Raw genomic sequence first — 24,714 nt, forward strand, 5'->3', positions numbered from 1 at the left:
CCAGCACACTTTCTTCCACTGATAACCCATCTTTACAGTGCTCCTACCTGCCCCTCTGACGTATGCCACTGCCCGTGCTCTCCTACACAATAAGCTGGGCCTAAGCAGCTTCTCTTCAGCTACTTCAGGGGGGGAAAAAAAAAAAGAAAAAACCCAACCTGAAACCATGACCCTCATTTTCAGTAATGTGAGCATTCAGCTCCCACTCACATCACTTAAAATCAGGCCACAAATCTGTTCCTTTTTACGCCTGCAGATGGTTGCTTTCTCTCTCTACAGATGGTATCCCGAAGTCAGGACAAGTGGCTTTCATGCAGAACTCCAAGTCTACTATTTGACAAAATCTGATATGAGCTGAAACGCAGTCTTCCAAGGAAAGACAGAAGGCTATACTTGTGGCAAAAATTCTTTATTAAACTAGATTTTGTAAATTCCTTTTCACATTAGAAATTCTAAATTCAAATTACAAAATTGTATTTCAGTAAAAAATGAAAGTTATAGTTAACAGCAAAATTACAACTTTATACAAATAAAAAAAATATTTTTTTTAATTTAAAAATAGACATTGATATCTTCCAACGTACTGGTCCTAAAAGCTTTTACAACTGGTAGCTGCAATACTAGGTCTTTTCACATGCATATTCATATAGTCATTTGATACTCAGCAGGGTATTTAGCTGAAATGCCATTGAAATAGCATGATCAGTTGGGTTTTCATTGGAGTTCTTTTTTATTAAAAATATTTTTATTCAAGAAAAAAGAAAGTAATCGTCATACACAGGAACTGTGGTGATGAACACTTGTTTGTCAATGTCCATACTATATCCTCTCCCCAGCTCTGTGAAGAGAGCAGAATTATTCTAGAAACGTGAATTGCATTAGAAGATATAAGCATGAGCAACATAGAGTCTATGTATAATTTATCGTAGTACATTAACGATGATCCTTCTTTGCTATTATCAACAATAAAATTGTTTTCTTAAATACCGACCGTATTTTGTGGCAAGATGAAATAACAATTTGGTTACTCCTCACTTCCTCAAGCGCAACCTTGTTCAGAGTACACGTCTGGCCGACCTTCTGCAAAGATCTCCCCAAACACTGTACGTGCTCACAACCAGGTTAAACTAGGGCATCCGGACATTGTCTAAATGGGGACTCCCAAGTCACACTGGTTTCCCACAACCACAAAAAACGCCAGTTAAACTTTGCCTGAGGTGTCCTTCAACAGGCCTATAAAGACATTACCTTTAAACAACATACCACATACTATTAAAACCAAAATCCAAGTTCATCCAAGTATTATCAAGGTATCTTTTAAAAATCACTTTTGCCCCACTGCTTTCATAATCGACTGAAATATATTTTTAAACACCCACATTACTTTAGAGAATAACCATCTCCATTGTACTTGTGAGCTTGCTTTCTCTTCTTTACTGTACGGTTATTCATCAATGCTGGCGCTAGCATTAAATTTGGTGTGAAAAAAAAAAAATGAGAAATTTCCTAAATTAAAAATTGGACTAAATATTAACATGTTTCATAGAAGAAAAAAAAGAAACAAAGTCATGTATTAAGAGGACAGCAGTCATCACAACCACATGCTGTTGAATAATAGATTAAAAAGTGGTACACAATATAGGTATTTGAAAAGTCGCACATTATTTCAGAGTGCTGGTGGCAATACTACATGCTACTTCAATTAAAAATAAGATTTTTACATGATATACCTCAGGACTCTCACTGATGCAACTGCAAAAGACATCAGAAAGGCTGGAAGTTCTAAAACATAGCCTACTTTCAAATACCATTTTCAAACAACTATATTTGAAATAATTCATCCCACTATAAAATATGCATCCCATTATAAAAACAATCAAAGAAATACAAGGATTCCCGTGTGTTTTTATGGACAGTTTGGCAAGTGTTTGAAAGCATGGAGTTCCTTAATAATAAAACCCTACTTTCTCTCTCTCCACTGATCATCTTTCTCCATTCTGCATTCAGCTCAGAAAAGCTTCTAAGCACACACTTCAACTCCTGTGGAAGAAAAAGCCTGAGCTCATCATGTTTTTTCTGAATTGGAGCTGCAGTGCCTCATCCCAAGCCACTGAAGCTGAGGGAGGTTTTATCTCCCACTTCAATAAAAGCAAGACTGGTTCTGCTTGCATTACAATTTTAAACTATCGTCTGTCATCAAAATTCAGCCTGTAATCAAACAACTTTTAATTAGGAAAATGACCAACATATAACCAGGTAAGGTATTCAGAGTACCTCACTGAATGCATGCCTGTACCCAAAAGGACAACGGACAGAGGGAGAGAAAGAAGGACTCCAAATTGCTCCTGAGCTATGCACTTCTCTGCTGACTCTGACAGATGGGAAAAAACTCTCCAGTAAGGGTGGAACTGAGGTTTTGCCTTGAACGTATTTATGCATTTAACCAAATAGGAATAAAGAGAGAAAATAATTATAGGGAGGGACACTGAAGCTCAGCAGGTACAGCTTCTTTCTAAGAGTCCTAGCCCTCTTCATGACACTGTTTATGCACTCCTATAGTTTAATCTCTTTCACCCCCTTGATCTTGAATTTTTAGCTTGCAGGAGCAGGTTTGACAGAGGCTCAGAAAGCGGCACTTCAAGAATACCCCGACCTCACTGGTTATGGCATTTTCTGGGGAAGTGAGAGTCAAGTGCAATCGCCGTCCCCCTGCTAAGCCAGAAGAAGGTGAAAAGCTGCATTTCTCACCTCCAGGGTAAGCACGTCAACAACTAGGCTATGATGAACAGATGGGCAAGACAACAACTTCTTCTGCTCATCTTTTGAACTGAAATCTACGCTGTCTTTGTCCACGTCAGGAATGGTGCGAATGTACTGAGGGAATCAGGCCCCCTCCCAAAACAACCAGAAGCACGGGCACTTCCCCGTGGACAAGCACATCACCGCAGAGCTTCGGCACCCAGCAGCTCGAGGCGTGACACTTCTGGGCATACGCTAGAACCATTGCTGGGCAACTCTGCCACTCAGACCAACCAACAGGGTCTGTGCTTTAAAGAGGTGCCTCAAAGAGCTGCTCATTATAGAGCCACTCATTATAAGAAGTAGCACTACGGGCAATCTGCTCAGAAGCAGAAGGAGGTTTCTTTGTTCAAAAGAACGATCCGAGCTCCATTTAAGCAATTCAAAGGTCTGCAGCCCTGGACAGCTGATAACGAGGTGACCTGCTATCTTGTGACATCTCAGTCCATTTTAGGCACTGTCACAGAGGACACAGCACAGGCCTGATCACACAGGATGTCGTGCAGTAGCCTAAACAGCCCTGCTAGTGCTGTTTGGGGGGCCCAGACCTTTTGTATTTCAAACACTGCTTGCCAGAGTAGCCCAGCAAGGAGAAAAAGGGAAACAATTTGGATGAATTAAGTATCCACAAAAACATAAAACTTATTACTTACAGCAATCTATTATTCCAGTAGGAGTCTCTTTGATTAAATATTATTCAAGCTATTCTTGCATTTGAAATCACCATAAAAAGATAACTGTGTTGAAGCATGACAAACTCATTTTTAGATCTACCGTACATTGTGTTCACTGTGTATATATTACAACAAATATGGATATTCAAGAAACATCATGTCTTTCAGTTTGTCAGCAACTTACACAGACACATTTTGAAATGAAACCTGTTTCTGTGCACAGCTTTTCTCACAGAAGTTCCTTGCTTACTACTACCCGTGCACACAAATGGCAGAACTTGCACACACATACGGATTCATATACAAATTCAGTATGCATGTAGTTCCTTGATAAAATTTTCTAGGGAAGTAATTTAAAAATGAAAGACTCTCCTATTAATCCTTAACCTATTAATACTATTCCTAACACACAACTCATATCTGTTCTGAAAAAAAAAAAGTCTTACATAAAAAAATCAAATTGTTTAAAGAATTCTTACGCCTCTTAAGAGGCAAAGATGTAAGTTGTAATGTATTCTAAGCAATATTTCAATGAAAAATCTTTTTTTTTTCTTATCCAATTGCTTATTGGAAATGTTTGACAAAGTACAGGTGTTTCTATTTTTTCTTGTTGTTCTTTTTGTTTGTCTTTGTTTTTAAACAGGAGTATTTTTAAATGCTGATGCAACACCACCAGAGTAGCTTTGGTACTCCTAGACTTTCCAGTTAGGCAATTACTACTGCAGTATTAGCATTCATTTTGATGTTAAAAAATACATTTAAAATGTCTCACAGATAAACATATTTACTACAAGAAAATTACCAAATTTAATACACACAGAATGAAGACATCACCATTAGACACCTGTAAAATGAAACAGTACTCATTTTGCTCCATTATAAAAGACATAAAAGGAAGAAACAATTTTCATCCAATAGTTGTTTTTTTAAATGAGTGTTTTTTCCAAAATTACAGCATTATCTATGTGTGAGTAGAGATGTGTAACTAGTGTTGTATTTTCCCCTTTAATGTATCACAGTAAGTCTGTAAAACATACCTAACATACAGCTGGTCTTAATGCACAGTCCTTTATATGTAACTTCCATCAGTGTCAGTAGTAGTTTAGAATGGAGTAAGGACAACAGAACTGGTCAAGCCATCACAAAATGACCACTAAAAATACTAAATCAGACTCTTGAAATCTGGACGTATTTATCATTCAACAGTAACTGGATTTGAAATATCAGTAGTTGCTGAGTTCCCACCTCCCTGTGCTCTTCTGAGGGGTTTTGCACAAAATTCTGAATCATAAAAGTCCAAGGTACTACATTTCAAAAGCACAGAATCCACTGCAATTTAAATAGATGAAGGTGAAGAAAGAGTCATAGGCTGGGTATGTTAAGAGTTGTATTTTAAAATTGTACCTTAACTTCCCTTTAAAACATCATATAACGCTCATCAGAATTCTTAATCTGCATTTGTAAGACTCCAAAACCTGTAAAATGTCGTCTCTGTGCAGATTCAAAAAGAAGATCCATCTGACATGAAAGTTTTCTTGGAAATATACTGACAAGACCACTTGCTGTAAATCGATACCATTTCTGATAAAACACCATCCATTAAAACAGATTACAAAATATTATTGCAGTTGTTCAAAAAGTTGTTAGCTGTAATCCAACATCTCAGTTTCTGTATTCCTCATCTCTTCTTGACAACCCTTCAATTCAGCATGACTTTCAGGCAGCCGGGTTTTATTTCTGCGAACCTGTGAAATGAGAAAAGATGAAGCTTCAAGATGAACGCTACGTGCAATGCCATCTCCTTCAGCCCTCATCAAACATATGGAAAGCGATAAGGTTCTCAGTCAAGTATATGTGCATGTGGGAGTCAGGAAACCAGCATCATGTCCACTGGATGTGACAGCAAAGGAGGATTTTATAAAGGTCTGGAGAGGTAAACAGCTGGAAACACCACGAACTGGAAGGAAGAGTTTTAAAAAACAAAAAGGTTGTCCAATATTCTTGGTTATATTCATTCTACTCCTTTTTCCCTACTCCCTTTTTATGCCCTCTTCTTTCAAAATACATTTTCTCCCTTGTTTTGTGTAGAAAGTGAGAGGGAAATGGAAAAAAAGTCTTTGCTCTGAGTCCCACCTTCACAGTCACCTTCATACACTCCTGTAAAGAAAAGGCAGCAAACACAATGACACCAACCCAGACCTGCTAAACTGCTGTCCCATGTAAGAAGCTGAGAGCTGAAGCATATATTGGAGACCAATAAAAAGCATGGTTAACAACTCTTCACATTAAAGCTAGCAACCTTGAATGGAGAAAGATAATTAAGCCATGTTTAGGTAACTTTAATTCATCGTGTTTTCATCTACCTCAGAGAAAAGGATCTAAAATTTAATAGGTATCCCTTCTTAGATGGTTGTGTCATGCAATTGGCACTGGTCTTATGAAACAGCAGACCAGCGTTGATCTGTTTAGTAGTTTAGCAGTACGCTAAAACAGACTTCAATTTCAGTTAGTTAAATGTGGGATAAGAAAAAATGAATCGCTAACAAAAATCTAAACTCACCTGAAGTTGTGGCTTGTGAGGTATCTGATAGCTGCTGGTTTGATGCGAGCAACTCCTCCCTGACTATGGCTTCCTCTTCCCGTGATAACACAGAGATAAGGTTTACCACCTGTCTGTTGGTACTCTGTAATAGCAGGGATTGTAACGGTTAAAATTCTCCCTCTGCTGAGACCTGGCATTCAACATAACCTTTACATCCATTTTTCTGAAAACTTTCACCAGTGATCTAGAACTTTGTTTTCACATGGTAGCTATGCACCTTTCTTATAAAAAGTCATATTTGCCTTCCTCTGAAAAAGATTCTCTGAAAGAAAAATACAGTCAAGCTTTTTAAATCTAGATTGTTTGCAATATGCATGATGTGATCATCAGAAACTCCTCCTAATTTCATAGCAGCTTTACTGCTTCTATCATCTATTCCTTACTTGGAACTTGCACCCCATGAGAATATAGTTAAACTGCAAAATTAAAAAAAGAGAGACGTCATACACTAATTTTTAAGTGACAATAATGCATATAAACAAATGAGATTTTAATGGATAAAGAAAGGAAGAAGAAGGAAAATATAAAACCACAGAGTTTTTGACATTTAAGTCACACTTATTTGGACAGTAATTTCTGCTATGTTGGAGCACGTGAATCAGTAGATCAGCACATCATGAGCTTTATTAGTTTATCTAGCTATGATATGCAATGAAATTGCTCTTAGCCTAGAGATCACATCAGCCTAAGTCGATTAAGAAAGAGAGGAAAAAATATACATGAAGTTGGGTTCTCGCAAGCCAAGATTTGTCAGTTCAAGATTATCACTTCACATTGACATCTTTCCTAACCTACTCTCTCTTTCTCTCTCAACCTTTTTGTGTTAGTTTACTCTTAATTCTGCTAGTGCTAAGTGCCCATATTGATTGATCCATTTCCCACGTATGGAAATGAAGATGAATTCTTTTCAAGAACTAGGACTGAGCAATGAGCCCCTCCCATCATTCCAAACCTCATGATGTAAGTGTAGTTTCACAAAACTCTAAAAAAGCATTAGATTACAGCTTAAAGTATACAAATGTAATTTCAGGAGTAGAACGAGAGAATGCAATTTAATTAGCTTTGACCTATACCAAGGGAAAAAGGAGGACTATCTAAGCCTTACTGAACACTTTTGTTTCTACTGTGTGGAGTAGCTGTTGTATATTAAAAAGAAAGTTTTGTGCAGTGGTACCTTGCATAAGAAATATTTCTTACAAAAGCATTCCCAGTGTGCTTAGATTTATAGGGTAAACTAATAATGCAGAAAATGTATCTTTTTACAGCAAGAACACTCATAAATCACTTGAGCACTCCACTGGGAGAAAAAACAAGCCCTCAAGCAAAACTGCACAAAATGTCATTTATGGAAGCAGCAGTATTCTGATCTCTAGAGATCTTACTGGCAAATGTATACAACAGTTACTGAAAGACAGCTTAAACCACACAATTTCATGTAAAACTTGAAGACAATCTAATCATTGTGGTTAGTATTCCAAAATACTGATTTTTCTTTAAAGATTAAAAAAAGCAAAATAGTTCTGACAAAGCAATGCAAAGACAACACAAATGTTTGCATTACCATCTCTGTACAAATGCCATGAAGGACAGATCAAGTCTTCAAAAAAAAATAAAGAGAGGATAAAACAGAAGCAACAGTAAGATTTACAAACAAGAAGCAAAGTGCTGGGGGTGGAGGTTGGCAGCTTTGAGCAAAAAGAATCATTGCCTTGTCAAGGAAAACAATTTCCATGGGGGAACTTTGAAAATAAAACAACACGGAAGCCAGCTGTTTTCACATAGTACTAGATTACACTCAGACCCTCTGATACTGCCATATATACTGATTTCTTAGCAGAGAATGAGGAGAATAACTTCTAGGGGACAAGAATTATTAGCTCATTCCTACCTTCACATTTTTCCTGCAGCACTCTGGACAACTGATTCACAGCTTCATCCACATGGAGACCATGCAGATCCAACACGTTCAGAGGCAGCAAGGAAGTATTTACTTTCTCAAAGATCTGCGCAGCGGCAGCATGGTTGGCTTCTTTCATCTTCTGCTCGTGAAGGCGACCCTTTATTCAAAAGCACATCAACTATTACACTCTGAGACGTAACCTAAGCTTCACACTGGTTGTTGGGTTCAAAACGACACTACTGGCAGGGTGCTTTTAGCTCACAGTTTGAAGCAGTGAAATTTATAATCACAACACAATTTTTGGAAGAGGCTCAGTGAGACCTATGCACAAGGGGATTTCATGAAATTTGTTTGTTAAGAACTACTCAAAGCTGGCACCAAGAAGAAACTATAAACAAAATCTTCATGAGAAAGGGAAAAAACTAGAAAAAGGCAAGAGGCAAAAGGCAAAATGTAACATCATTACATAAGCTAAAAAGTTACACTTCATGACGATTTTCAGATTTATTATCCTAACAATGGCATTTTAGTGTCTGAAAATATGTCACTAAAACTTTAATGAAACAGTATCAAAGAAACTGCTTAATTGCCCAGGAAAAACCTGCTGAGTGTTATACTTGAGGTTAGTTCTTCTGAACACATTCCCTAAAAATCAGTCTAACCAAGAAGAGCAAGCACTTAAGCATTTTTTATTTCTTTTTTTTGGATGGTCGCCTATTATCTCTCCCAATAATTTTGACAGCTTTTATGACTAACAATGTCAGTATAGTCCCTATTGGAATTAGGGGCAAGGAGCAGTACAGGGTTATTCACATTACACAGTGAACAAACACCAACTATTTCCCACAAACCTTGCAGTGATCAAATCTGAGAGACTGAAGCAACAAATTATGTCTTTGAAGATCTGTAAGCACAGTTTGAAAGGAAATGCAAGTCTTAACTCCGGGTACTGGACTGACAAGGGCTCAAGAGAACAGAAGTGACAGACTGTCTTACACTTTCTTAAAATGGATCATCTGAAGTACATTAGTGTCAGAACAGAGACACCAGCCCCATAACTCTCACTTGCAGAGGACTCCCAGGACAGGCCAAGGCCACCAAGTATAAAGTACTTTTTCACGAATAAAGGTACTTTAGTTTGCCTTTTTATTACCTAAAAGAAAATACACTATAAATTTCCAGACTGTACTTGTCATTATGTCTATGAACAAAAGCAAGGGAGGACTTGAAATTACATTTTTATTTAAAATCATGCAGAGCCTTGTTCAGAACCTCCCCAAACTTCAAGAACATATAGACTGAGAACATAAAGAGCTCATTATAAAGACACAAGTATTCAGTATTTCCTACATATACAGTAACAATCCAAACATTTATACCAAGCACATGAAGCTTTTATAAGATAACAAGCAAATTCAAGCAACTCATTGTTTCATTTTTATTCTCTCCTAATGCAATTCATAGATTAGAATTAAATGGCTCTATAATGGAAATTCTTGCCAAATTTTTCTTTTATATGCCATTAGATCAGAGGAAAGCTACAGCCTTTGAAAAGAATTAGAGATTTATAATTTTTAAGAGTGGTCTGAATGATGCATGAATTAAAGTATCTTGTGTGAAGACAAATAAAAACGCGTATAGGAAAGGACAGAGAATCATTCTGTACTTACAACAAAGAACAAGATCAACAGCAATGATGCAGGGGGGCTGAAGTTAGATAATCTTTAAGGTCCCTTCCAACCTGAGCCATTCTCTGATTCTATGAACAGGAATCAAACTAGTATATGCCAAGAACTGTGCTTGAATCAAGACCAGATAGCTTGTGCTCCAAGGCCAGAGTACACAAGACTGATTTGCAGATCTAAACTCCAAAAACAAATGGCAAAAAGCATGGTGTACCACACCACCTCATACCAACAGGAAGACAGACTGTAGCCATAAAGATATCCAAAACGAGGACACAAAGACAACAAACAGTACTCCTGTCCAACATTTACAGAGGACGAAATAAGCATAATTCTGAGGCAAAAGATCATATCTTAATACCTGATTCCTAAAAAGTACAAAAGATGTGTCCAGAAACAGTCCCTCACCAGTTAAGAGGAACCCAAAGGACATTTAAAGGATTCAATAGTCGATGTTCATTGCACTCCATGTAATGCATGAGTGAACTCAGACCACATCGACACAAGTCTTGGTGCCTACAAGCGTGCAGATGTGAGAGTGCAATCTGTAAGAAAATGAGCGTATCTGACTAAGCATTTAAATATCATCTTTCATGAGATTTCACACTGAATTTCGTTACATTAGCTTCCTGTGTCAGCATCATTACTAATGGAAGTGAGTTTAATTTTAAGACGATTCTCGAAATAACACTCAGGCAACAGTAACTGAGCAAGTTTATCAACTGCAGTAGGCACAATTTTATCACTTCCAATTTAGTATTTGTCTCTCTAAATTCAGAAAGAAAGCACAACATTTAAGTTTACCTGATGTGCATAAAACGCTGCCACAGACTTCATTCCCATGTGATAGGCCTCCCCAGCCTTTTTCAAGCATTCCTGTCTCTTTTGTTGGTGATGAAAAGCTTCTGCTCTTAAATCATCATATTGTGGATACTCATATTCTTGAAATATTTCACTCAAAACATCATCCTCTTCCTTAGCTTTTTTTGCCTGTAGGAATTTGCAGTGTTGAATCTAAGTATGTATTGTAGGGTGTTTTCACTGACATGGCTTTGGATTTATTTGTAATTACTATTAAAAAAAACACAGTACCTTCTTCTCACGGTTCTTTGCAGCACTGTAGGAAGAAACATTTTCATTTTGCTGAACACTTTCTTGAGCTATAACTGTTTTTACAGGATCTGCTTCCAGAACACAGTTCAGAAACTGTTCGGTCTGTTCTAAAGAATAGCTGTAAAGTATAATAGGTAAAATTTGTGACTTTTCAAGTGTATTAATAGCTGCTACATTTACTAAAATACATGCTACAGACCTTCATGGAGTTACAGAAATAAATGCCTATGAAAATAAAGCACTAGAATGGAATTTTCCATCTTACAAAAAGGCTCGTCAACTCACTGTACTGCATTACTGCCACCAATGCACAAGCAGTCTTAGTTGACCAAGATGTCATTAAGGGGCACTTGAATACTGAAAGGACTATGAAATACTACAGTAAATTGCATCATATCTTAATAAAACACTGACATCAGTTTAGAAGGAAACACTGTCTTCTGGGCTGTATAAGTTACTTTATCTTAAATCTCCTCTGGATGGGGTTAGATAGTACAATCTAGTTTAAAACCAGCTCAGTTCTCTGGAACTGTTATGCAGGAATATCTCTGTGTTAAATTTAACGCAGTAAGAATAGGAGATCATTTGCCACCAGATTTCCAGTATGCCCTTTCTTCTTCTTTATTCTTCTTGCTGCTCAGTACGCAGACAAGAGAAAGATTGTAAAGAGAAGAAGTAAAGACAGATTTTGGGAAAGGCAACACTATGAAAAGAATTTAGAATATGAAAAACAGTGAAAGAGGTGTAGAGGTGGATAAACAACTTGCTTTAAACATTCCACAAGGAAAGGTTTTGATAACAATCTGGACAAGCAGAAAAACTGACAAATAGGCATCCAAACCCATATGTAGAGACACACATTCAACTGACCAAGGATGAAAAAGAGAAGTTTCTCTTGAAAAGAAGTTTAATTCACAGGAATTTAGATTTAAGAAGGTAGTCACACACCCCAGAAATATAATGCAGAACAGAGAAACAGAATACAAGCAGGAAGAGCTAAAGAGATGGCTCTTTCCTTCAGAGCTGCTGCAGTAACCATGAGACTACTAGCAGTTAACATCAGGTGGTAGTTTTCTTCTTAGGCTGGATGATATCTTCTGTGCATCTACTGTTAAATCCTCTACTAATTTCTCCTACTTTGTTTACACCTTGACTCTAGAGCAAATACACAGTTCCACTGACAGTCCGACGTCTATAGCCGGAAACGTTCTTCTGGTAAGTGAAACTGCCTATTCCTCAAAGCAAGAATCGGGTGTACACATATAGTTTTCATACCCCTTTTTCTTTTAAAGACCAGCTACTTTTGCCTTTATTTAAACCTACAAAAAGCAAAGTGCTAGTTCGGAAAAAGCCATTAATTTGCTGTACCTTAACTGTTGATAGTTAAGACAATAACTGTGCATTACTGAGTACCAGTTTTATAAAGAACTTTAAAGATTTCTTACTTGTTGTCTTTGAAGACATCCATTAAGAAATTTTGATTAATAGTTGGAAACATCTCAAAAAGTTGCTTCTCCTTCAGTTTAGCGGCACAGTCTTTTCTAGCCATAGAAGGAACACGTTTCTACCCAGAAGACAAAGAAATAATATTGCAAGCTCATGATGAAAACAAAATATATTAACAGTGGAGCCAATCCAATTATACTGCTATTTGTTAGGATTCAAAAAAAAAACATCCACTCAGTAGTTATGCACCCACAGCGATGACAACACCTCAGTATCAGCCTGCCACATTGATCTGATGATAAGAAAGCAAAGACAGGTGATTTGTATTACACACTGCTGCAGTCATTTGAAGGGACTTAAAAGGAGGATGTTTAGGAGGAATTTCAGTTTACAAATGCATTTTGCTGCTAGTCTATCCAGCCCAATGCTAAGCTTGTATGAAGTCCACCTCTCTAATCAGGTACCTGTGGAAAATGATACTGAGGGCTTGGGGTTGAAGCAATGTTTTATTATAAAGTAGGTGAAGCAATTTTGTCTTGATGTAGGTTATCATCTGAAACTATACTATGAAAAAAATATTCACATTTGTGAAGTTATGTGGAAGAGAACAAATAATTATACCCTAGAATAAACTAGACTGATCGTTCCAACACTCAGACTACAAAAAAAGGGAAAAAAATGGTCAGAACAAAGCCAAGCTCCAAGAATCCAAATCTGTGGATAATACGTTACCATTATCAGTAAGCCACATACATGCAGTTCAAGGAAAGAATCCACAAGCCATTCTTTCAAACTAGTAACATCTAGCTAATAACATCTAGCTTTCTTTAGCAGTAGAAACAAAGCTTTAGAAACAGCTACTTATCAGAGACAATTACAAACAAAAATGCCTGTTCTAAACAATTGCCTCACAGTAGAGGGCAGTATTATGCATACGCCAACCAGACTGTATGGGAATTGTGTGGTAAATAAAAAACTAAAAAAAATCTCTAAAATATTCCTATTTTCTGACAAGTCAGTATAGAAAATTCTTTGAGATTCTTAAATATTTATTTTAATGGCTCATCTGTTAGGAATGTTGTGGGTTCTTCTTGGGAAAAAATATTAAAACAAATTCAATCCGTTTCCAAATAAAGAAGGCAAGAAGCTAATTAAGTACTTTTTTGATATTGCTTCCATTAAAAAGTGCAAGAAATCATCCCTTTTTAAGTCAGCAATAAAAAAAAAAACAATTCAAACAAATGCAAATGCTAACCTGTATAGTGAAAAGCACCATGATCTGTTTGTGAAACAATCAAAATATTAATTTTAAAATTAGATTTGAAAAAAAAATAAAAATCTACCACAAGCAAATGCATGTATCACTGTAATCAGTAACACTAACTTGCATGCATTTCTCTCTCAAATTCAGGCTGTAATCAGCAGCACAAAGATGAGTCACCAAGTAAGATACTGTTTTATTAACACTAAGGAATTTATACTGCATAAAAATGGAGATATCCATACCAGGTCCTGTTTCTCCTGCATGGCTATTTCTTCAGATATTATTTGTCTGAGAGAAACTTTCTGAGTCTGAGCATTCCAGTGATCCATGAAAGGAAAAATTTCTGATGTTGCTTTTTTAGTCTGTATGTCGTTAGATGAGCTTGAAAGCCAGTTCATTTTTTTCTTCTGCATTTTATTGTCCACATTTTGAGATAACAGTATTTCTGAATCATTCATATCTATTTGCTGAATCAGTGTAGAACCTTCAAAAGCAATAAAAATGAGGTGACAAAACGATGATTAGATTACTTATACAAGCAAAGCCAAAATAATTACAAAGTTTTTCACCCTAGGTGTTTTGGTCTTTGTTAAAGCTATGTTATTCCTGGTAAAACAGAAAGCAACCTTCCTCACTTCTTTTTCCAAAGACTGTCTGATCATCTTCACCTATTTTCTAAAACAAAAGCAAAACCAGTAGATTTCCCAGATTCACCAAATTTTCAAGTGCTAAGAATTTCCAAGCTGTAAACAACCCTGCACATACGTTGACACATGCTTTTACAAGACTATTATCAACATGTATTTACATGTTCACCTGCCTTCCCTCTATAACCTGACAGATGCTTAACAACCTGATTCCACATTTCTAGGAATTAATGATAGCAGCACTGTTTGGCCATTCACGTGGGGATTTTGCACCTACATCGCAATCCAAGTCTCCACCCAGGTCCCATGCAAGAGGAGTGGGATTATGCTGTAGAGGAACATTTCTTCACAGGTAGTTGAGTGACTAGAAACTAGATCGCCAGGGACTTTAGCACTTTTTGAACACGGATATACATCTTCCTGCACTAACCAAATCCTCTAAAAACAGCAGCAATGTGTGCATGTTGTATGCCTGACCTCTTTCTTTCATCTTCCTCCGCTAGGAATTCTCTAGCTGCACCTTTTCTTCCCACAGAGATTACAAAAATCCTATCAAACAGCTGTCTTACTCCAGCCAGAGCTTCCCTTTAAGTTCTTTCAAGTACACAAAACAGTATGTTTTTTGGTTTTACCTCCTTAGGATCAGTGGTATTGCTTATAATTAACTTTATTTCCCCCTATAACTCCATAAAAGAACAGTAAACGGTACCAAGACCAATACAGAAAAAGCTTACCTTAATAAATGAATCCATCCTTCACTAGCCAGAGTATTTGCAACCTTACTTAAGTTTTAAATAATTAAATATTTTAACAATAGGAATTAAGTATTTTTTACAATGAAAAGAAATACATGGCATACCTTCTGTAGACAACTTACCTGATTCATCTCTCCTCCGACGCTTCTAAATAAAAACAGAAAAATATGAACATTAATAAGCTATAAACACAGCATTTCACAATTAAACTTTTTAAGTATTAGCTTCTAGATAAGCCTACCTAGCTTCAAAATAATGTTTCACAGTATTTCTCAAATATAAGATTTTCAAAAGAAATATATTTAAGACAATTATTTTACAAGTTAATTTTAAAAGTCAGAATTGTATTTCCAAACACGCCAATGGGAGGAACATGCCCTACAGCTAAGATTTTGTAACTTTAATGAAATGAACCAAACAAAAATTTTGCCCAAAAGCAGTCCAAGTTTCATATGGATACAGCAGAATGGAGGTTAGAGAACTCTTCTCAATAAACGTACATGGAGATGTTTCGCATACACAATAATTCATACAAGAATTACTCTTAAATGTTGAAAGGCCAGCAATAATTTTTGTCCAGTGGAATTTTTATCAATCTTGTAGTGAAGTTTCACACTATGACCCTTTGTTTTCAAGAATCTTATTTTCATGATGACATACTGGTAACATGCAGTTTCTTCATCCCTCTAACTGTCTTTCAACAGCTCTGATAATTATGGCATACTGATATACTCCACATATTTCACAAAATATGACTGTATTTTATCATTGTTCTCGCAAAGATATTTACATCTTACAGACGCCTTCAGACCGAGACATAGAGCCAAATGGACTGACATAGCACATCATCATACCATAAGAAATCTACTTACCAGAATAGATTCTTTCCATTTTTCATGAATCACTTTTGCCAAATTCAGATCAATATGAACCACACAATCCTCAACAGTCAGTGATCCTTGCAGAAGAAAGAAAATACACTCATTAAAGCATTCTATAAGAATTTATCCAAGCAACCAAAGTACAATAGCCTAGTACTTACTAAGTTGAATTCTGGAGATTTTGCGCAAACTGTAATGCCTAAAAAAAATCTTCAGTAACAGCCAAGTTTAAAAAAAAAAAAAAAAGCCACACAGAATTCATTATCTAGTACTCAAAAATTCAGAAGAGTAAGAAAAATAAGTTAATATTAAATGGACCTTGCTGAAATATAACCTGAACAACTACATTCTTCCTCCTCCTGTTTTTCAAGCAGTACCTTCTCTTCCACAGCCACTGTTAACTTACAACTCCAGTATCATTTGTGAAAACACGACTTCCCCTATTTAATTGCAATCCACATGCAGCTGCTTTCAAGTAATACAGCATTACTAGCCACTGTGCAATAGTATTCACATCCCTCTTTTCAAACACACAAACTTAGAGAAGCTGAACTACAAGTATCACCTCTAACTCTAAAGGAAATAACAGGAATTATCATGGTATCATCATGATATGTATTTTCCCTAAAATGTCCTTCTAATATTGTTACATTTCCCACTCTTAAAAAAATAAAAGGTCAGGAAGTACACATGTCAAATAAAAATCCAGGGCAGATATAAGACAAAATAAAACACCTTTCTGCTATCAAAAACAAGTAATTTTTCTTTTTTGGAGGGGGTGGGCATGGAATGCAGAAGAGCAGCCAAACCCACCAACAGATCAGGTATGCAGGGTTTCACATCAAGTAATCTTTCAGAGAACAGAAAAAAGGGAGAGAAAATAAATTACACTCCTCATGTTTTCCTTCCTTCTTTTTTCTATCAGTCTTTAACTCTTGTATAAACTGCTTACAGCTTTCTTCACCATAGTTTGTTTTTCATTTTGTTTGCATCTTTAAGTATAGCCTTCCTTCATTTTCTCTCTAAACCATTCGCCTTCTTCCCCAGTTTAACTGATGCCTAAAATCTTTTTTCTCCTCTTTCTTTTTTCTTAACCAGTCATCATTTGCATCTTCCTCACCATCTTGATAACCCTCCAGTTTGAATATAGGTTCAAAGGCCTGTGGCTCAGAAGGCAAACAAGCCAATATATTTTCTTATGCTTTTAAAGCAAGTGCAAAAAGACACAATTAGAAAGTAACACTACTGCATTTGTATTTTATGCCATGCTTGCTTCAGTTCCATTTTGAGATCAACAGAAGCAAGCAACATCATGAGGAACTGTGCAAATACATTCCCAAAAAAACAAGCACGAAGCAAAGGAAGAAAGTTTTTTAACCAAAACTTTTTGTTTTGTTTTGGTTGTTGTTGTTGTTTGTATTTTTTTCATAAAAATATGGAAATGATTACGCCCATACCTGCATCAATGCCAACAGGTCCAAATATTTCTTTCAACTGGAGTGCCAGTTCAGGAGGCAATGTTAGTTCTAGGCTATCTATACTGAAGGCTGAAGGTGATACTGATGAAGGGCATTGTAACTTGGTTTTATCTTCATCCCTGCGTGCAGTTTCACTTTCTTCTTTACCACAAGTCTCCCTGGTACTCCCCTGCATGTCTTTATCAGTTTCCAGTTCTTTATCACTCCTAGGACCCATCAGAGGTGCACGATCCATTTCCAGTAACAAAGCAGTCCCTTCAGCATTCTCTGCATTGCTTTCTGAAGGGTTACTACTTTCACTTTCGTTATTTAATTTGGATTTCAAATTGGTGGTTGCATTAAGACCATGAGATGAAGTCATGGGTACATATACACCTGCATCAAGTTCTGAGGCTGAGAGTTTATTTCGCGTTTCTTCAACGGGGCTTACAGGCTCCATCGTCTGCATTCTTGACATGGACTGCTCAATGACACCTGCTGCAGAGCTGTCTGCATCATCTCTAGGAGCTTTATCGCTGGAATTTTTCAGTTCCACTGAATCATTCAACGAGATAGCAGCAAATGAGTCAGACACATCAGAATCTGTCACAATTGCCTTGGTATCCCTACTTTCTGCAACGCTGATTGATGAGTTCTTGACTTCTGAAGGCTCAGAAATATCAACAGTCCCAATGATTTGCTCTGTGTGTTTGCCATTTTTGAGATTCTCATCGTAGTTTGTATTTTCCTTGAAATCAAGGTCTGCAACAACTGGCTCAGCTTCTCTTACCTGAAAGCACTCACTATCAACATCTTTGTGCAATTTTTCATCAGAGTCTAACAGCAGACCTGTGGCCCAGTCTATGTCTTTGTTACATCTTTCATACAGGTCTTTCAGAGCTTCAAATGAAAAAGACTCAAAGAGCTTACAAAGCATATTTAGCTTTTCAGACTCGTCAATATTGGTAAGTTCGCTTTCTTCCACAAATGTGCTTTTATCGTACGTGACTCGGTAGGGTATTTTTTCCTGAGAATCTGAAGTATTATCCACATCTTTGGGTTTAAAGCCATCTAGTCTGCCATGCAATACTTTGACAGTTTCGGGAAAAAGCATTTTCTTTTCTAACCTCCACAGGAGAGCAAAATCATGTGATTCAGTTTGTGAATGGCTACTTATTTGTCTACATGAGCACACATCATGTTTCTCCTCTGCTGAAGTAAGCATAGACAACTGTTCCTCTTCTTTTGGATGGGGCAAACTGTTGTTTGTAAAAGTGAGGGCTAATTTGTGATGTTTCCTTGTTCTCTTATTTTGCTGGGTTTTCTTCTCACCAACTGTTTTACTAGCTACTGTTTCAGGTTGGTGAAAATGCAACCCTTTTGTATCTTCTTGTTCTGCAGTGTTCACAGGTGTCCCACGAAGCACATCTAAAGTCTCAAGAGCATTTTTATTAACATCACCTTCAGTACTTCTACCTTCATCAGACTGACTTAGACTTGTCCTTCTCATTCTCCTTGGCCTCTGTTGTCTCTGTTCTAATGAGCTGGAGACAGGCCAATGTCCTAACATTTGCAGTTCTGGTACAACTATATCTGAACTGACAGAGAAACAGCTAGAGGCTGAATTTTCTTCCTCCTGTCCTTTTTCAACAGTACAGGTATCAGGTAGGCCTGCTTGCTCTTTACTTAATTCAGGATTGGGAGTTTTACCTTCCCTATCATTCTTTAGAGAAGACTTTTCTAGTCTTCTAGCTCTTTTGACTCTCTGTCCCATTGTTTGTTGTATAGGCCAGTCACCCAGAAAGTTTAGTAGCTCTGGTTTCCCTGATGTGTCCAGAGCAGAACTGCTTGGTTCCACTATGTTACTGCTCTGTGTTGATTCTGGTTCCGTACATTTTTCACTGCATTGTTCAGTTTCAGCCTGAACTTTGAGAATGTTGTTATCGCTGTGTTCCTCAGCTCCTCCTATATGTAAGTGTAAGGTCTCTTCAGTTGTGGTCACCTCAACCTCATCCACTTCTGTTTCAGTAATTCTTTCCATTCCTTCTCCCTTTTCTTCTTTTTTCTCCCAGGGCAGTTCTTTTTCTACACAACCTGACAAATCAACATTCAAGTCATCTTGAACAGTGCTGTTCTCAGTACTGTGTTCCACTGAGTTATTTTCCATTTCTTTTTCCTCTTTCTGAAGATGTTCAGGAGTACAGTTACTTTCTAAAGTTAGAGAAGAACCGGAAACATGTTTATCATCTTCAGCTGATTCAAGAGGCACTGGATCAGAAGCAAGTGTTTTTTCTTCCTTTATATCAGAATGCGCCTCTCTCTCTCTGAAAAACAAAATGAAATGAAAGATAAACCCACTTCAGACTTTCTTTAAGCACCTGTTCTTGTCCACATTTTAAATTTTGCCTTGGCTATTTAATATTGTAAAAATTACAGATCATAAGCCACCTTTTAGGACACGCTATAATCATCCAGCTGAAAAACCTTAGTGAGAGGAAAACAAATTTAAGATGACAACACAAACCTCAACACTGTTATAAAAAGCAATGAGCTAAGCAAAGCAGAACTTTCTTTGGTAAGTACCCTGTTTTAGTTCAGCAAGGTGCTAAGAATACTTTCCCAGGAGTCTCTCTTTCCCCATTCCCATCATTCACTATGTGGAACACTCTGTTGCCACAAATTTCCTCCTTCATAGCCACAAACATGGTAACTTTTTCTGTTTAATGACTGCTTCTCTCTCCTGATTGCTAGATGCTAAACAAAAAAGTCCAGAAATTAACCAGGAAGGGACCTGCCATTTCACATCACACTGTTTTTCACAATCAACTACATTCCATTCATTATCAGTCCCTACTTAATTTCAAATATAGTAAGCATGGAAAAAACAACCTGCATAACAATGCACAGGAAATCAGATTTTATTGATGTATATAGAGCTTTATTCAGATTAACCACTACAAAATTATCTATGTTGGGTGTGTGCACCCAACAGAAATCTAGTCTATTCTACATTATGCATATTCGAGAGCAAGTAGGTAACTCATTACTATTACACGAATGTCGTCTTATACCAGCACACAAACTCAGAAATAGTAATTTGCTCGTATTTGAGACTATTTTTCTGAAAAGCATTTTATAGACTTTAAGTGTTTTACATACAACAGCACATTTTTAAGGTAAGCTATATCACTTGACTGCTCATTTCTAGAAGTCTTGTAATTCCTAAAAACTAAGAAAACTTTGCAGTGTATTTCTTTGTTATTATTTAACTAATTTTTGAAATGTGTTCAGTGTTCAACAGCACTACCCAGGTCCACTACCATAAAGCTTGATTCTTTAGCCTTTTTTTTTTTTTTCCTGAAACTACAAGGCTAGTAAAATAATCTAACCTACTACTTTCCTCCTGACAAGGAGGATCTTCACTCCAGGCAGCAACTTCTGATTTGTCTGGGACTGAAGAATCCAAGATTGATCTAATACTAAGGCAACGTTCATACCGCTCCAACATTCTCTTGATCTTTTCTTTAGATACACCATGAATATTCCGCCTATGAATTAAAAAAATATATTTATATTCAGATTTGCATATTACGATAGACTAAGAGAAGAGCATAATTGATGGTTACAGCAAGACAAACCAGAGAACTCATAGGGACATAGCAAAAGCTGAAGCAGAAATTCATTCTATATCAGTGCACCAACGTATTCAAAACAGTGAGTCTCAGACAAATTACTGCTCCATTTGACTTCACCCCATCTGGTTGCCCTGCTCTGCAAGATGTTTTGTTTAGCACTAAAATCTAAAACTGCACCAATAATGTGTTGCCTTCAAATAAGCATCAGAAAGACACCACATCAGATCCAGACAGTGATGGAAGAAGTCAAGGTGGGTAAGGAAGATTTCAGAATTCAGTCTTCTCTGGCTTTAATAAGGTAACAACTCCTTGAGTCTTGAGGAAAGCTTACTTGCGTATTATTCTAGACACTTTTTGGGTGTGTAGAATTTCCAGTGGCTCTGTTAAACAACCAACGCAGCAATTATACCTAGAACAAGTGAAACCTGCCAAGGATGGCAGAACAGGAATTGAAGGTACAGGAGAAAATACCAACTGATCTTTAGTAAAAGAAAGTAGGACTTTCCTTCCTCCTGCCTAACCACAGTTTATTCCAAAATGACTCCCATTTGCTCCTGCTTTCTGAAAATGAAGTCTGCATGGGCCAGGAACTGGTATTTATGTTGAAAGTTGTCCAACAACCTATGGGTGTTTGGTTACTGAACCATCCGAGCTCCTCTCAGTTCTTTAAGAGACTTCAGAGCCTTATCTAGGCTTGGTATCAAGAAGCTCCTGCTCCTTAAAAAGTCAAGATAGTGCCACAGTCAACGAGACGCTGGTGGTCATTGGTTTCTGCTGGGCTTTCTCACATTTAAGTTCTATTTTAGGAAAGAAAATAATCTACCTTACCTCCCTTGAAAAGTGGCCAACCTTAAGCTAAGCATGCAAATTCAGATGACACCACATATTATGAAATCACAAAATAATTTAAAGTGAAAGGGACCTCTGGAGAACATGCAGCACAACCTCCTGCTCAGAAGGTACAGCTAGGCCACGCTGTCAAGTTTTCAATGAACCTAATGACTGAATGTCCACAAACTCTGGGCAACCTCCTTCAGTGTCTGACCACCTTTTTTTTTTTTTTTTTAAACTTTATTTTATGTAATCAAAGTTTCACAAGATCCAACTTGTTTATGTTTTATCCTATCCCTGCACCATTCTCAGAAGAGATCTTTTTAGTCTTCTCTGTAAGCTCCCAACAGGTAGCTGAAGGCAGCAATACAATCCCTCCTAAACGTTTCTTCTTAAGGCTGAAGACACTTTTCTTGCTCAATTCAGTATCACCTGCAAAGCTCCAGTAGGCACAGTCTGTCCCACCATCCAAGTCATAAAAAGGACATTAAATAGCAGTGGCCCTAGTATTTATCCTAGAAGGACATCAGCCACTTCTTGGACTTTGAACAACTGATCACACCTTTTGAACTTGGCATCCAGCCAATATATTTTTAAGATACCTTCTTATCCACTGATATAGAGCTAAATAGGCAAGACAAACTCTAAGTAACAGGACCGTGTAGAGGTCCCTCCTAAAGAACAGGTATACAACACAAGGGCTGATACACAGGGGTTTGTCCCTCTGAGGCCACAAGGTGCTGACAGTCTTAAACTACGTGGCAGCAAAAACATTCCAAGTAAGACAACAGACCATCCAGGTGCAAAACCAGTCCCAATCTAACATCATTTTTGCAACTTCAGGAACCCAAAGGAGCAATCGCTGCTCTTTGATGCAAAAGAACTGCAATCATGGAAACGTTACATAGCATTGCTGCTAGTATCTTTTGTATTAATTAAAACAAGGTGACAGAATTATATATATATATATAAATATATAACACATAAAATCTAGAGGTTACTATTGTACAAAAACTTATTAAAGTCTACTTATTATTGCAAAAAAAAAATTTAAAGTCATAGTTTACAGACTATGAGAAGCATTCAATCAAACGTGAAATTTTCCTTTACATTCTTACTTTTCAAGTTCTTTTGGTTTAAACTTCCACCAAGTGTCTGGTTCGCGGAACATGACTTTGTATTTGAACTGCTGAGCCTGAATAAAACAGATATAAAACAGAACAAAAACACATCATCCATCTACAAAAAACGTACAACACGCATAGGCTGCTTCTTTAAAGCTGTTTTTTTATATTTTTCAGAACCAATTAAATATCTGGAATAACATATTTTCTTCCACTGTTTCAATTCTAATTATATAAATGGAGATTTTAAAATTAAGTTTGTGCCATTATCCCAGCAAAAAAAAAAGTCTCTATTTGATATAATCCCTTTAATGTTCTACCTCCTCTGACTCAGAGCAGACTCAAGAGCACAGAGCATCTCCTCTTTCCAGATGTGGTATGCATGTGTCTACACAGCCTCTTATACAGAAAATCTCGATGCTTACATTCAGACATTCAGAGCTGGCCAGACGCAAGCTAGTTCCAAACAGGCAATTCGGCTCTGCTAACACAGCTAGAGTGGACAGCCTTCCTGACATCCTAGAAACTTGAGCAGGCAGCAAGTAAATGGCCCTTATAATCTGCACTAACGATGCAAGTAAACCATACATTTTTAAAAAGTAGCTTGTATTTCTCCTCATAATATAGAAGAGAAAGAATCCAGTTTTCCACACAAAAATATATTTTTGCTTCTAAGTACAAAACACTCGGATTTGTCACCTGGAAACCAGGCCAGTTCAACACACAGGCATACACAGAATACAACACTGGATAGTATCATTCTGTATAACACTTTTGACTCCAGACTTCCCTGCGGTACGAGAGCTAGACTGAGAAAGATAATCTCATTTCAAAACATGTTGACATAAGGGTCAGTAATCCCTTTTCATATTGATGAAATTATAATACTAACCAATGTAACATAAGGCTTCATCTCCCATGCTTGTATGTTTGTGTTGTCTATTATTATAGGAGAGATTCTCATTTCAAATGCTTCTTTGGCTGAAAGACACATGTACAAATGAATGTGATATAGTTAATTTTGTGATTAATAGAGCGGACATGTAACGCTTATACTTCTCTAAATCCGTAATAATTTTTTTTAATAGATAATCCACAGTGATTAACCACTGAGTAAAGAACTCTTGCCACAACTTGATCTCTCTGTTCCAAGGCCCTCTTATTTTAGAAATTCCCCCCCATATGTAAAGCTACAGAGATACGACATTATTCTTTTGAATTAATAAATGCATGATAATCAAGGAATGAAAATGCAGATGTAAAATATGGCAAGATGACTAATCAATCAATAAATCAAACTAAAAAAAAAACTACATGATCACCTTAAAGTGGACTTCTTTGTTGCATACAAAATTCTTGGCTTTATAACAGTCTTAAGAATAGTCCACTCTGTAAACTGTATAAAATATGAAAAATCAAAAGAATTATTGTAATTTTTAATACATAGTAATAAAATGTTTAGAATCACTAGCTTTGCGATACAGCACCATGTTTCTGTAGCTATGTTACAACGAGTCTGAACAATCAAAGTTATTGCTGAATCACGTGTTTCTTATTAACCCATTTTTCTACAGATTAGAAATTTGATAGTACAAAAGTGATCATGATTCAAATTTAGCAAATAAAAGCTTTAAGAGCTGTTTCTACGGAGAGCTTAGTGGGAGCCTCTATCAAAAAATACACTGATTATGGAAAAGATATTGTTTCTGTCTTGTTCTTACAAATATTTTAAATTTGCCACCATTTTAATGCTCAAGAGAAAAAAATAACCACGAGCAGGAAAATAACTGTGTAGGTGTTTTATTTATATCAACATTCTCATTATTTATTGTATATGGATAAATAACCACTCAGCTTAATCTCAGAAAAAATATTCCCAGGAGATAGCACCAGTCACCACT

At 36.8% G+C, this 24,714-nt stretch overlaps 1 protein-coding gene across 1 annotated transcript in view; it reads right to left on the bottom strand.

Annotated features, from left to right (window-relative positions):
* Positions 1–394: 394 nt before the first annotated feature.
* Positions 395–24,714, bottom strand: part of N4BP2 (NEDD4 binding protein 2) — a 41,491-nt gene continuing 17,171 nt past the window's right edge. The window contains exons 7-19 of the mRNA XM_035550036.2: positions 23,706–23,794; positions 22,808–22,884; positions 20,613–20,771; positions 17,224–19,547; positions 15,758–15,843; positions 15,008–15,032; positions 13,726–13,967; positions 12,219–12,337; positions 10,753–10,891; positions 10,465–10,650; positions 7,964–8,132; positions 6,034–6,157; positions 395–5,218 (exon numbers count right to left, since the gene is read on the bottom strand). Coding sequence (XP_035405929.1) covers positions 5,173–5,218; positions 6,034–6,157; positions 7,964–8,132; positions 10,465–10,650; positions 10,753–10,891; positions 12,219–12,337; positions 13,726–13,967; positions 15,008–15,032; positions 15,758–15,843; positions 17,224–19,547; positions 20,613–20,771; positions 22,808–22,884; positions 23,706–23,794 — 3,785 coding nt within the window. The 3' untranslated portion in view covers positions 395–5,172. The remainder of the gene's footprint in view (positions 5,219–6,033; positions 6,158–7,963; positions 8,133–10,464; positions 10,651–10,752; positions 10,892–12,218; positions 12,338–13,725; positions 13,968–15,007; positions 15,033–15,757; positions 15,844–17,223; positions 19,548–20,612; positions 20,772–22,807; positions 22,885–23,705; positions 23,795–24,714) is intronic.

The sequence above is a fragment of the Cygnus atratus genome, chromosome 4, assembly GCF_013377495.2.
Source record: "Cygnus atratus isolate AKBS03 ecotype Queensland, Australia chromosome 4, CAtr_DNAZoo_HiC_assembly, whole genome shotgun sequence".
Classification (NCBI taxonomy): domain Eukaryota; kingdom Metazoa; phylum Chordata; class Aves; order Anseriformes; family Anatidae; genus Cygnus; species Cygnus atratus.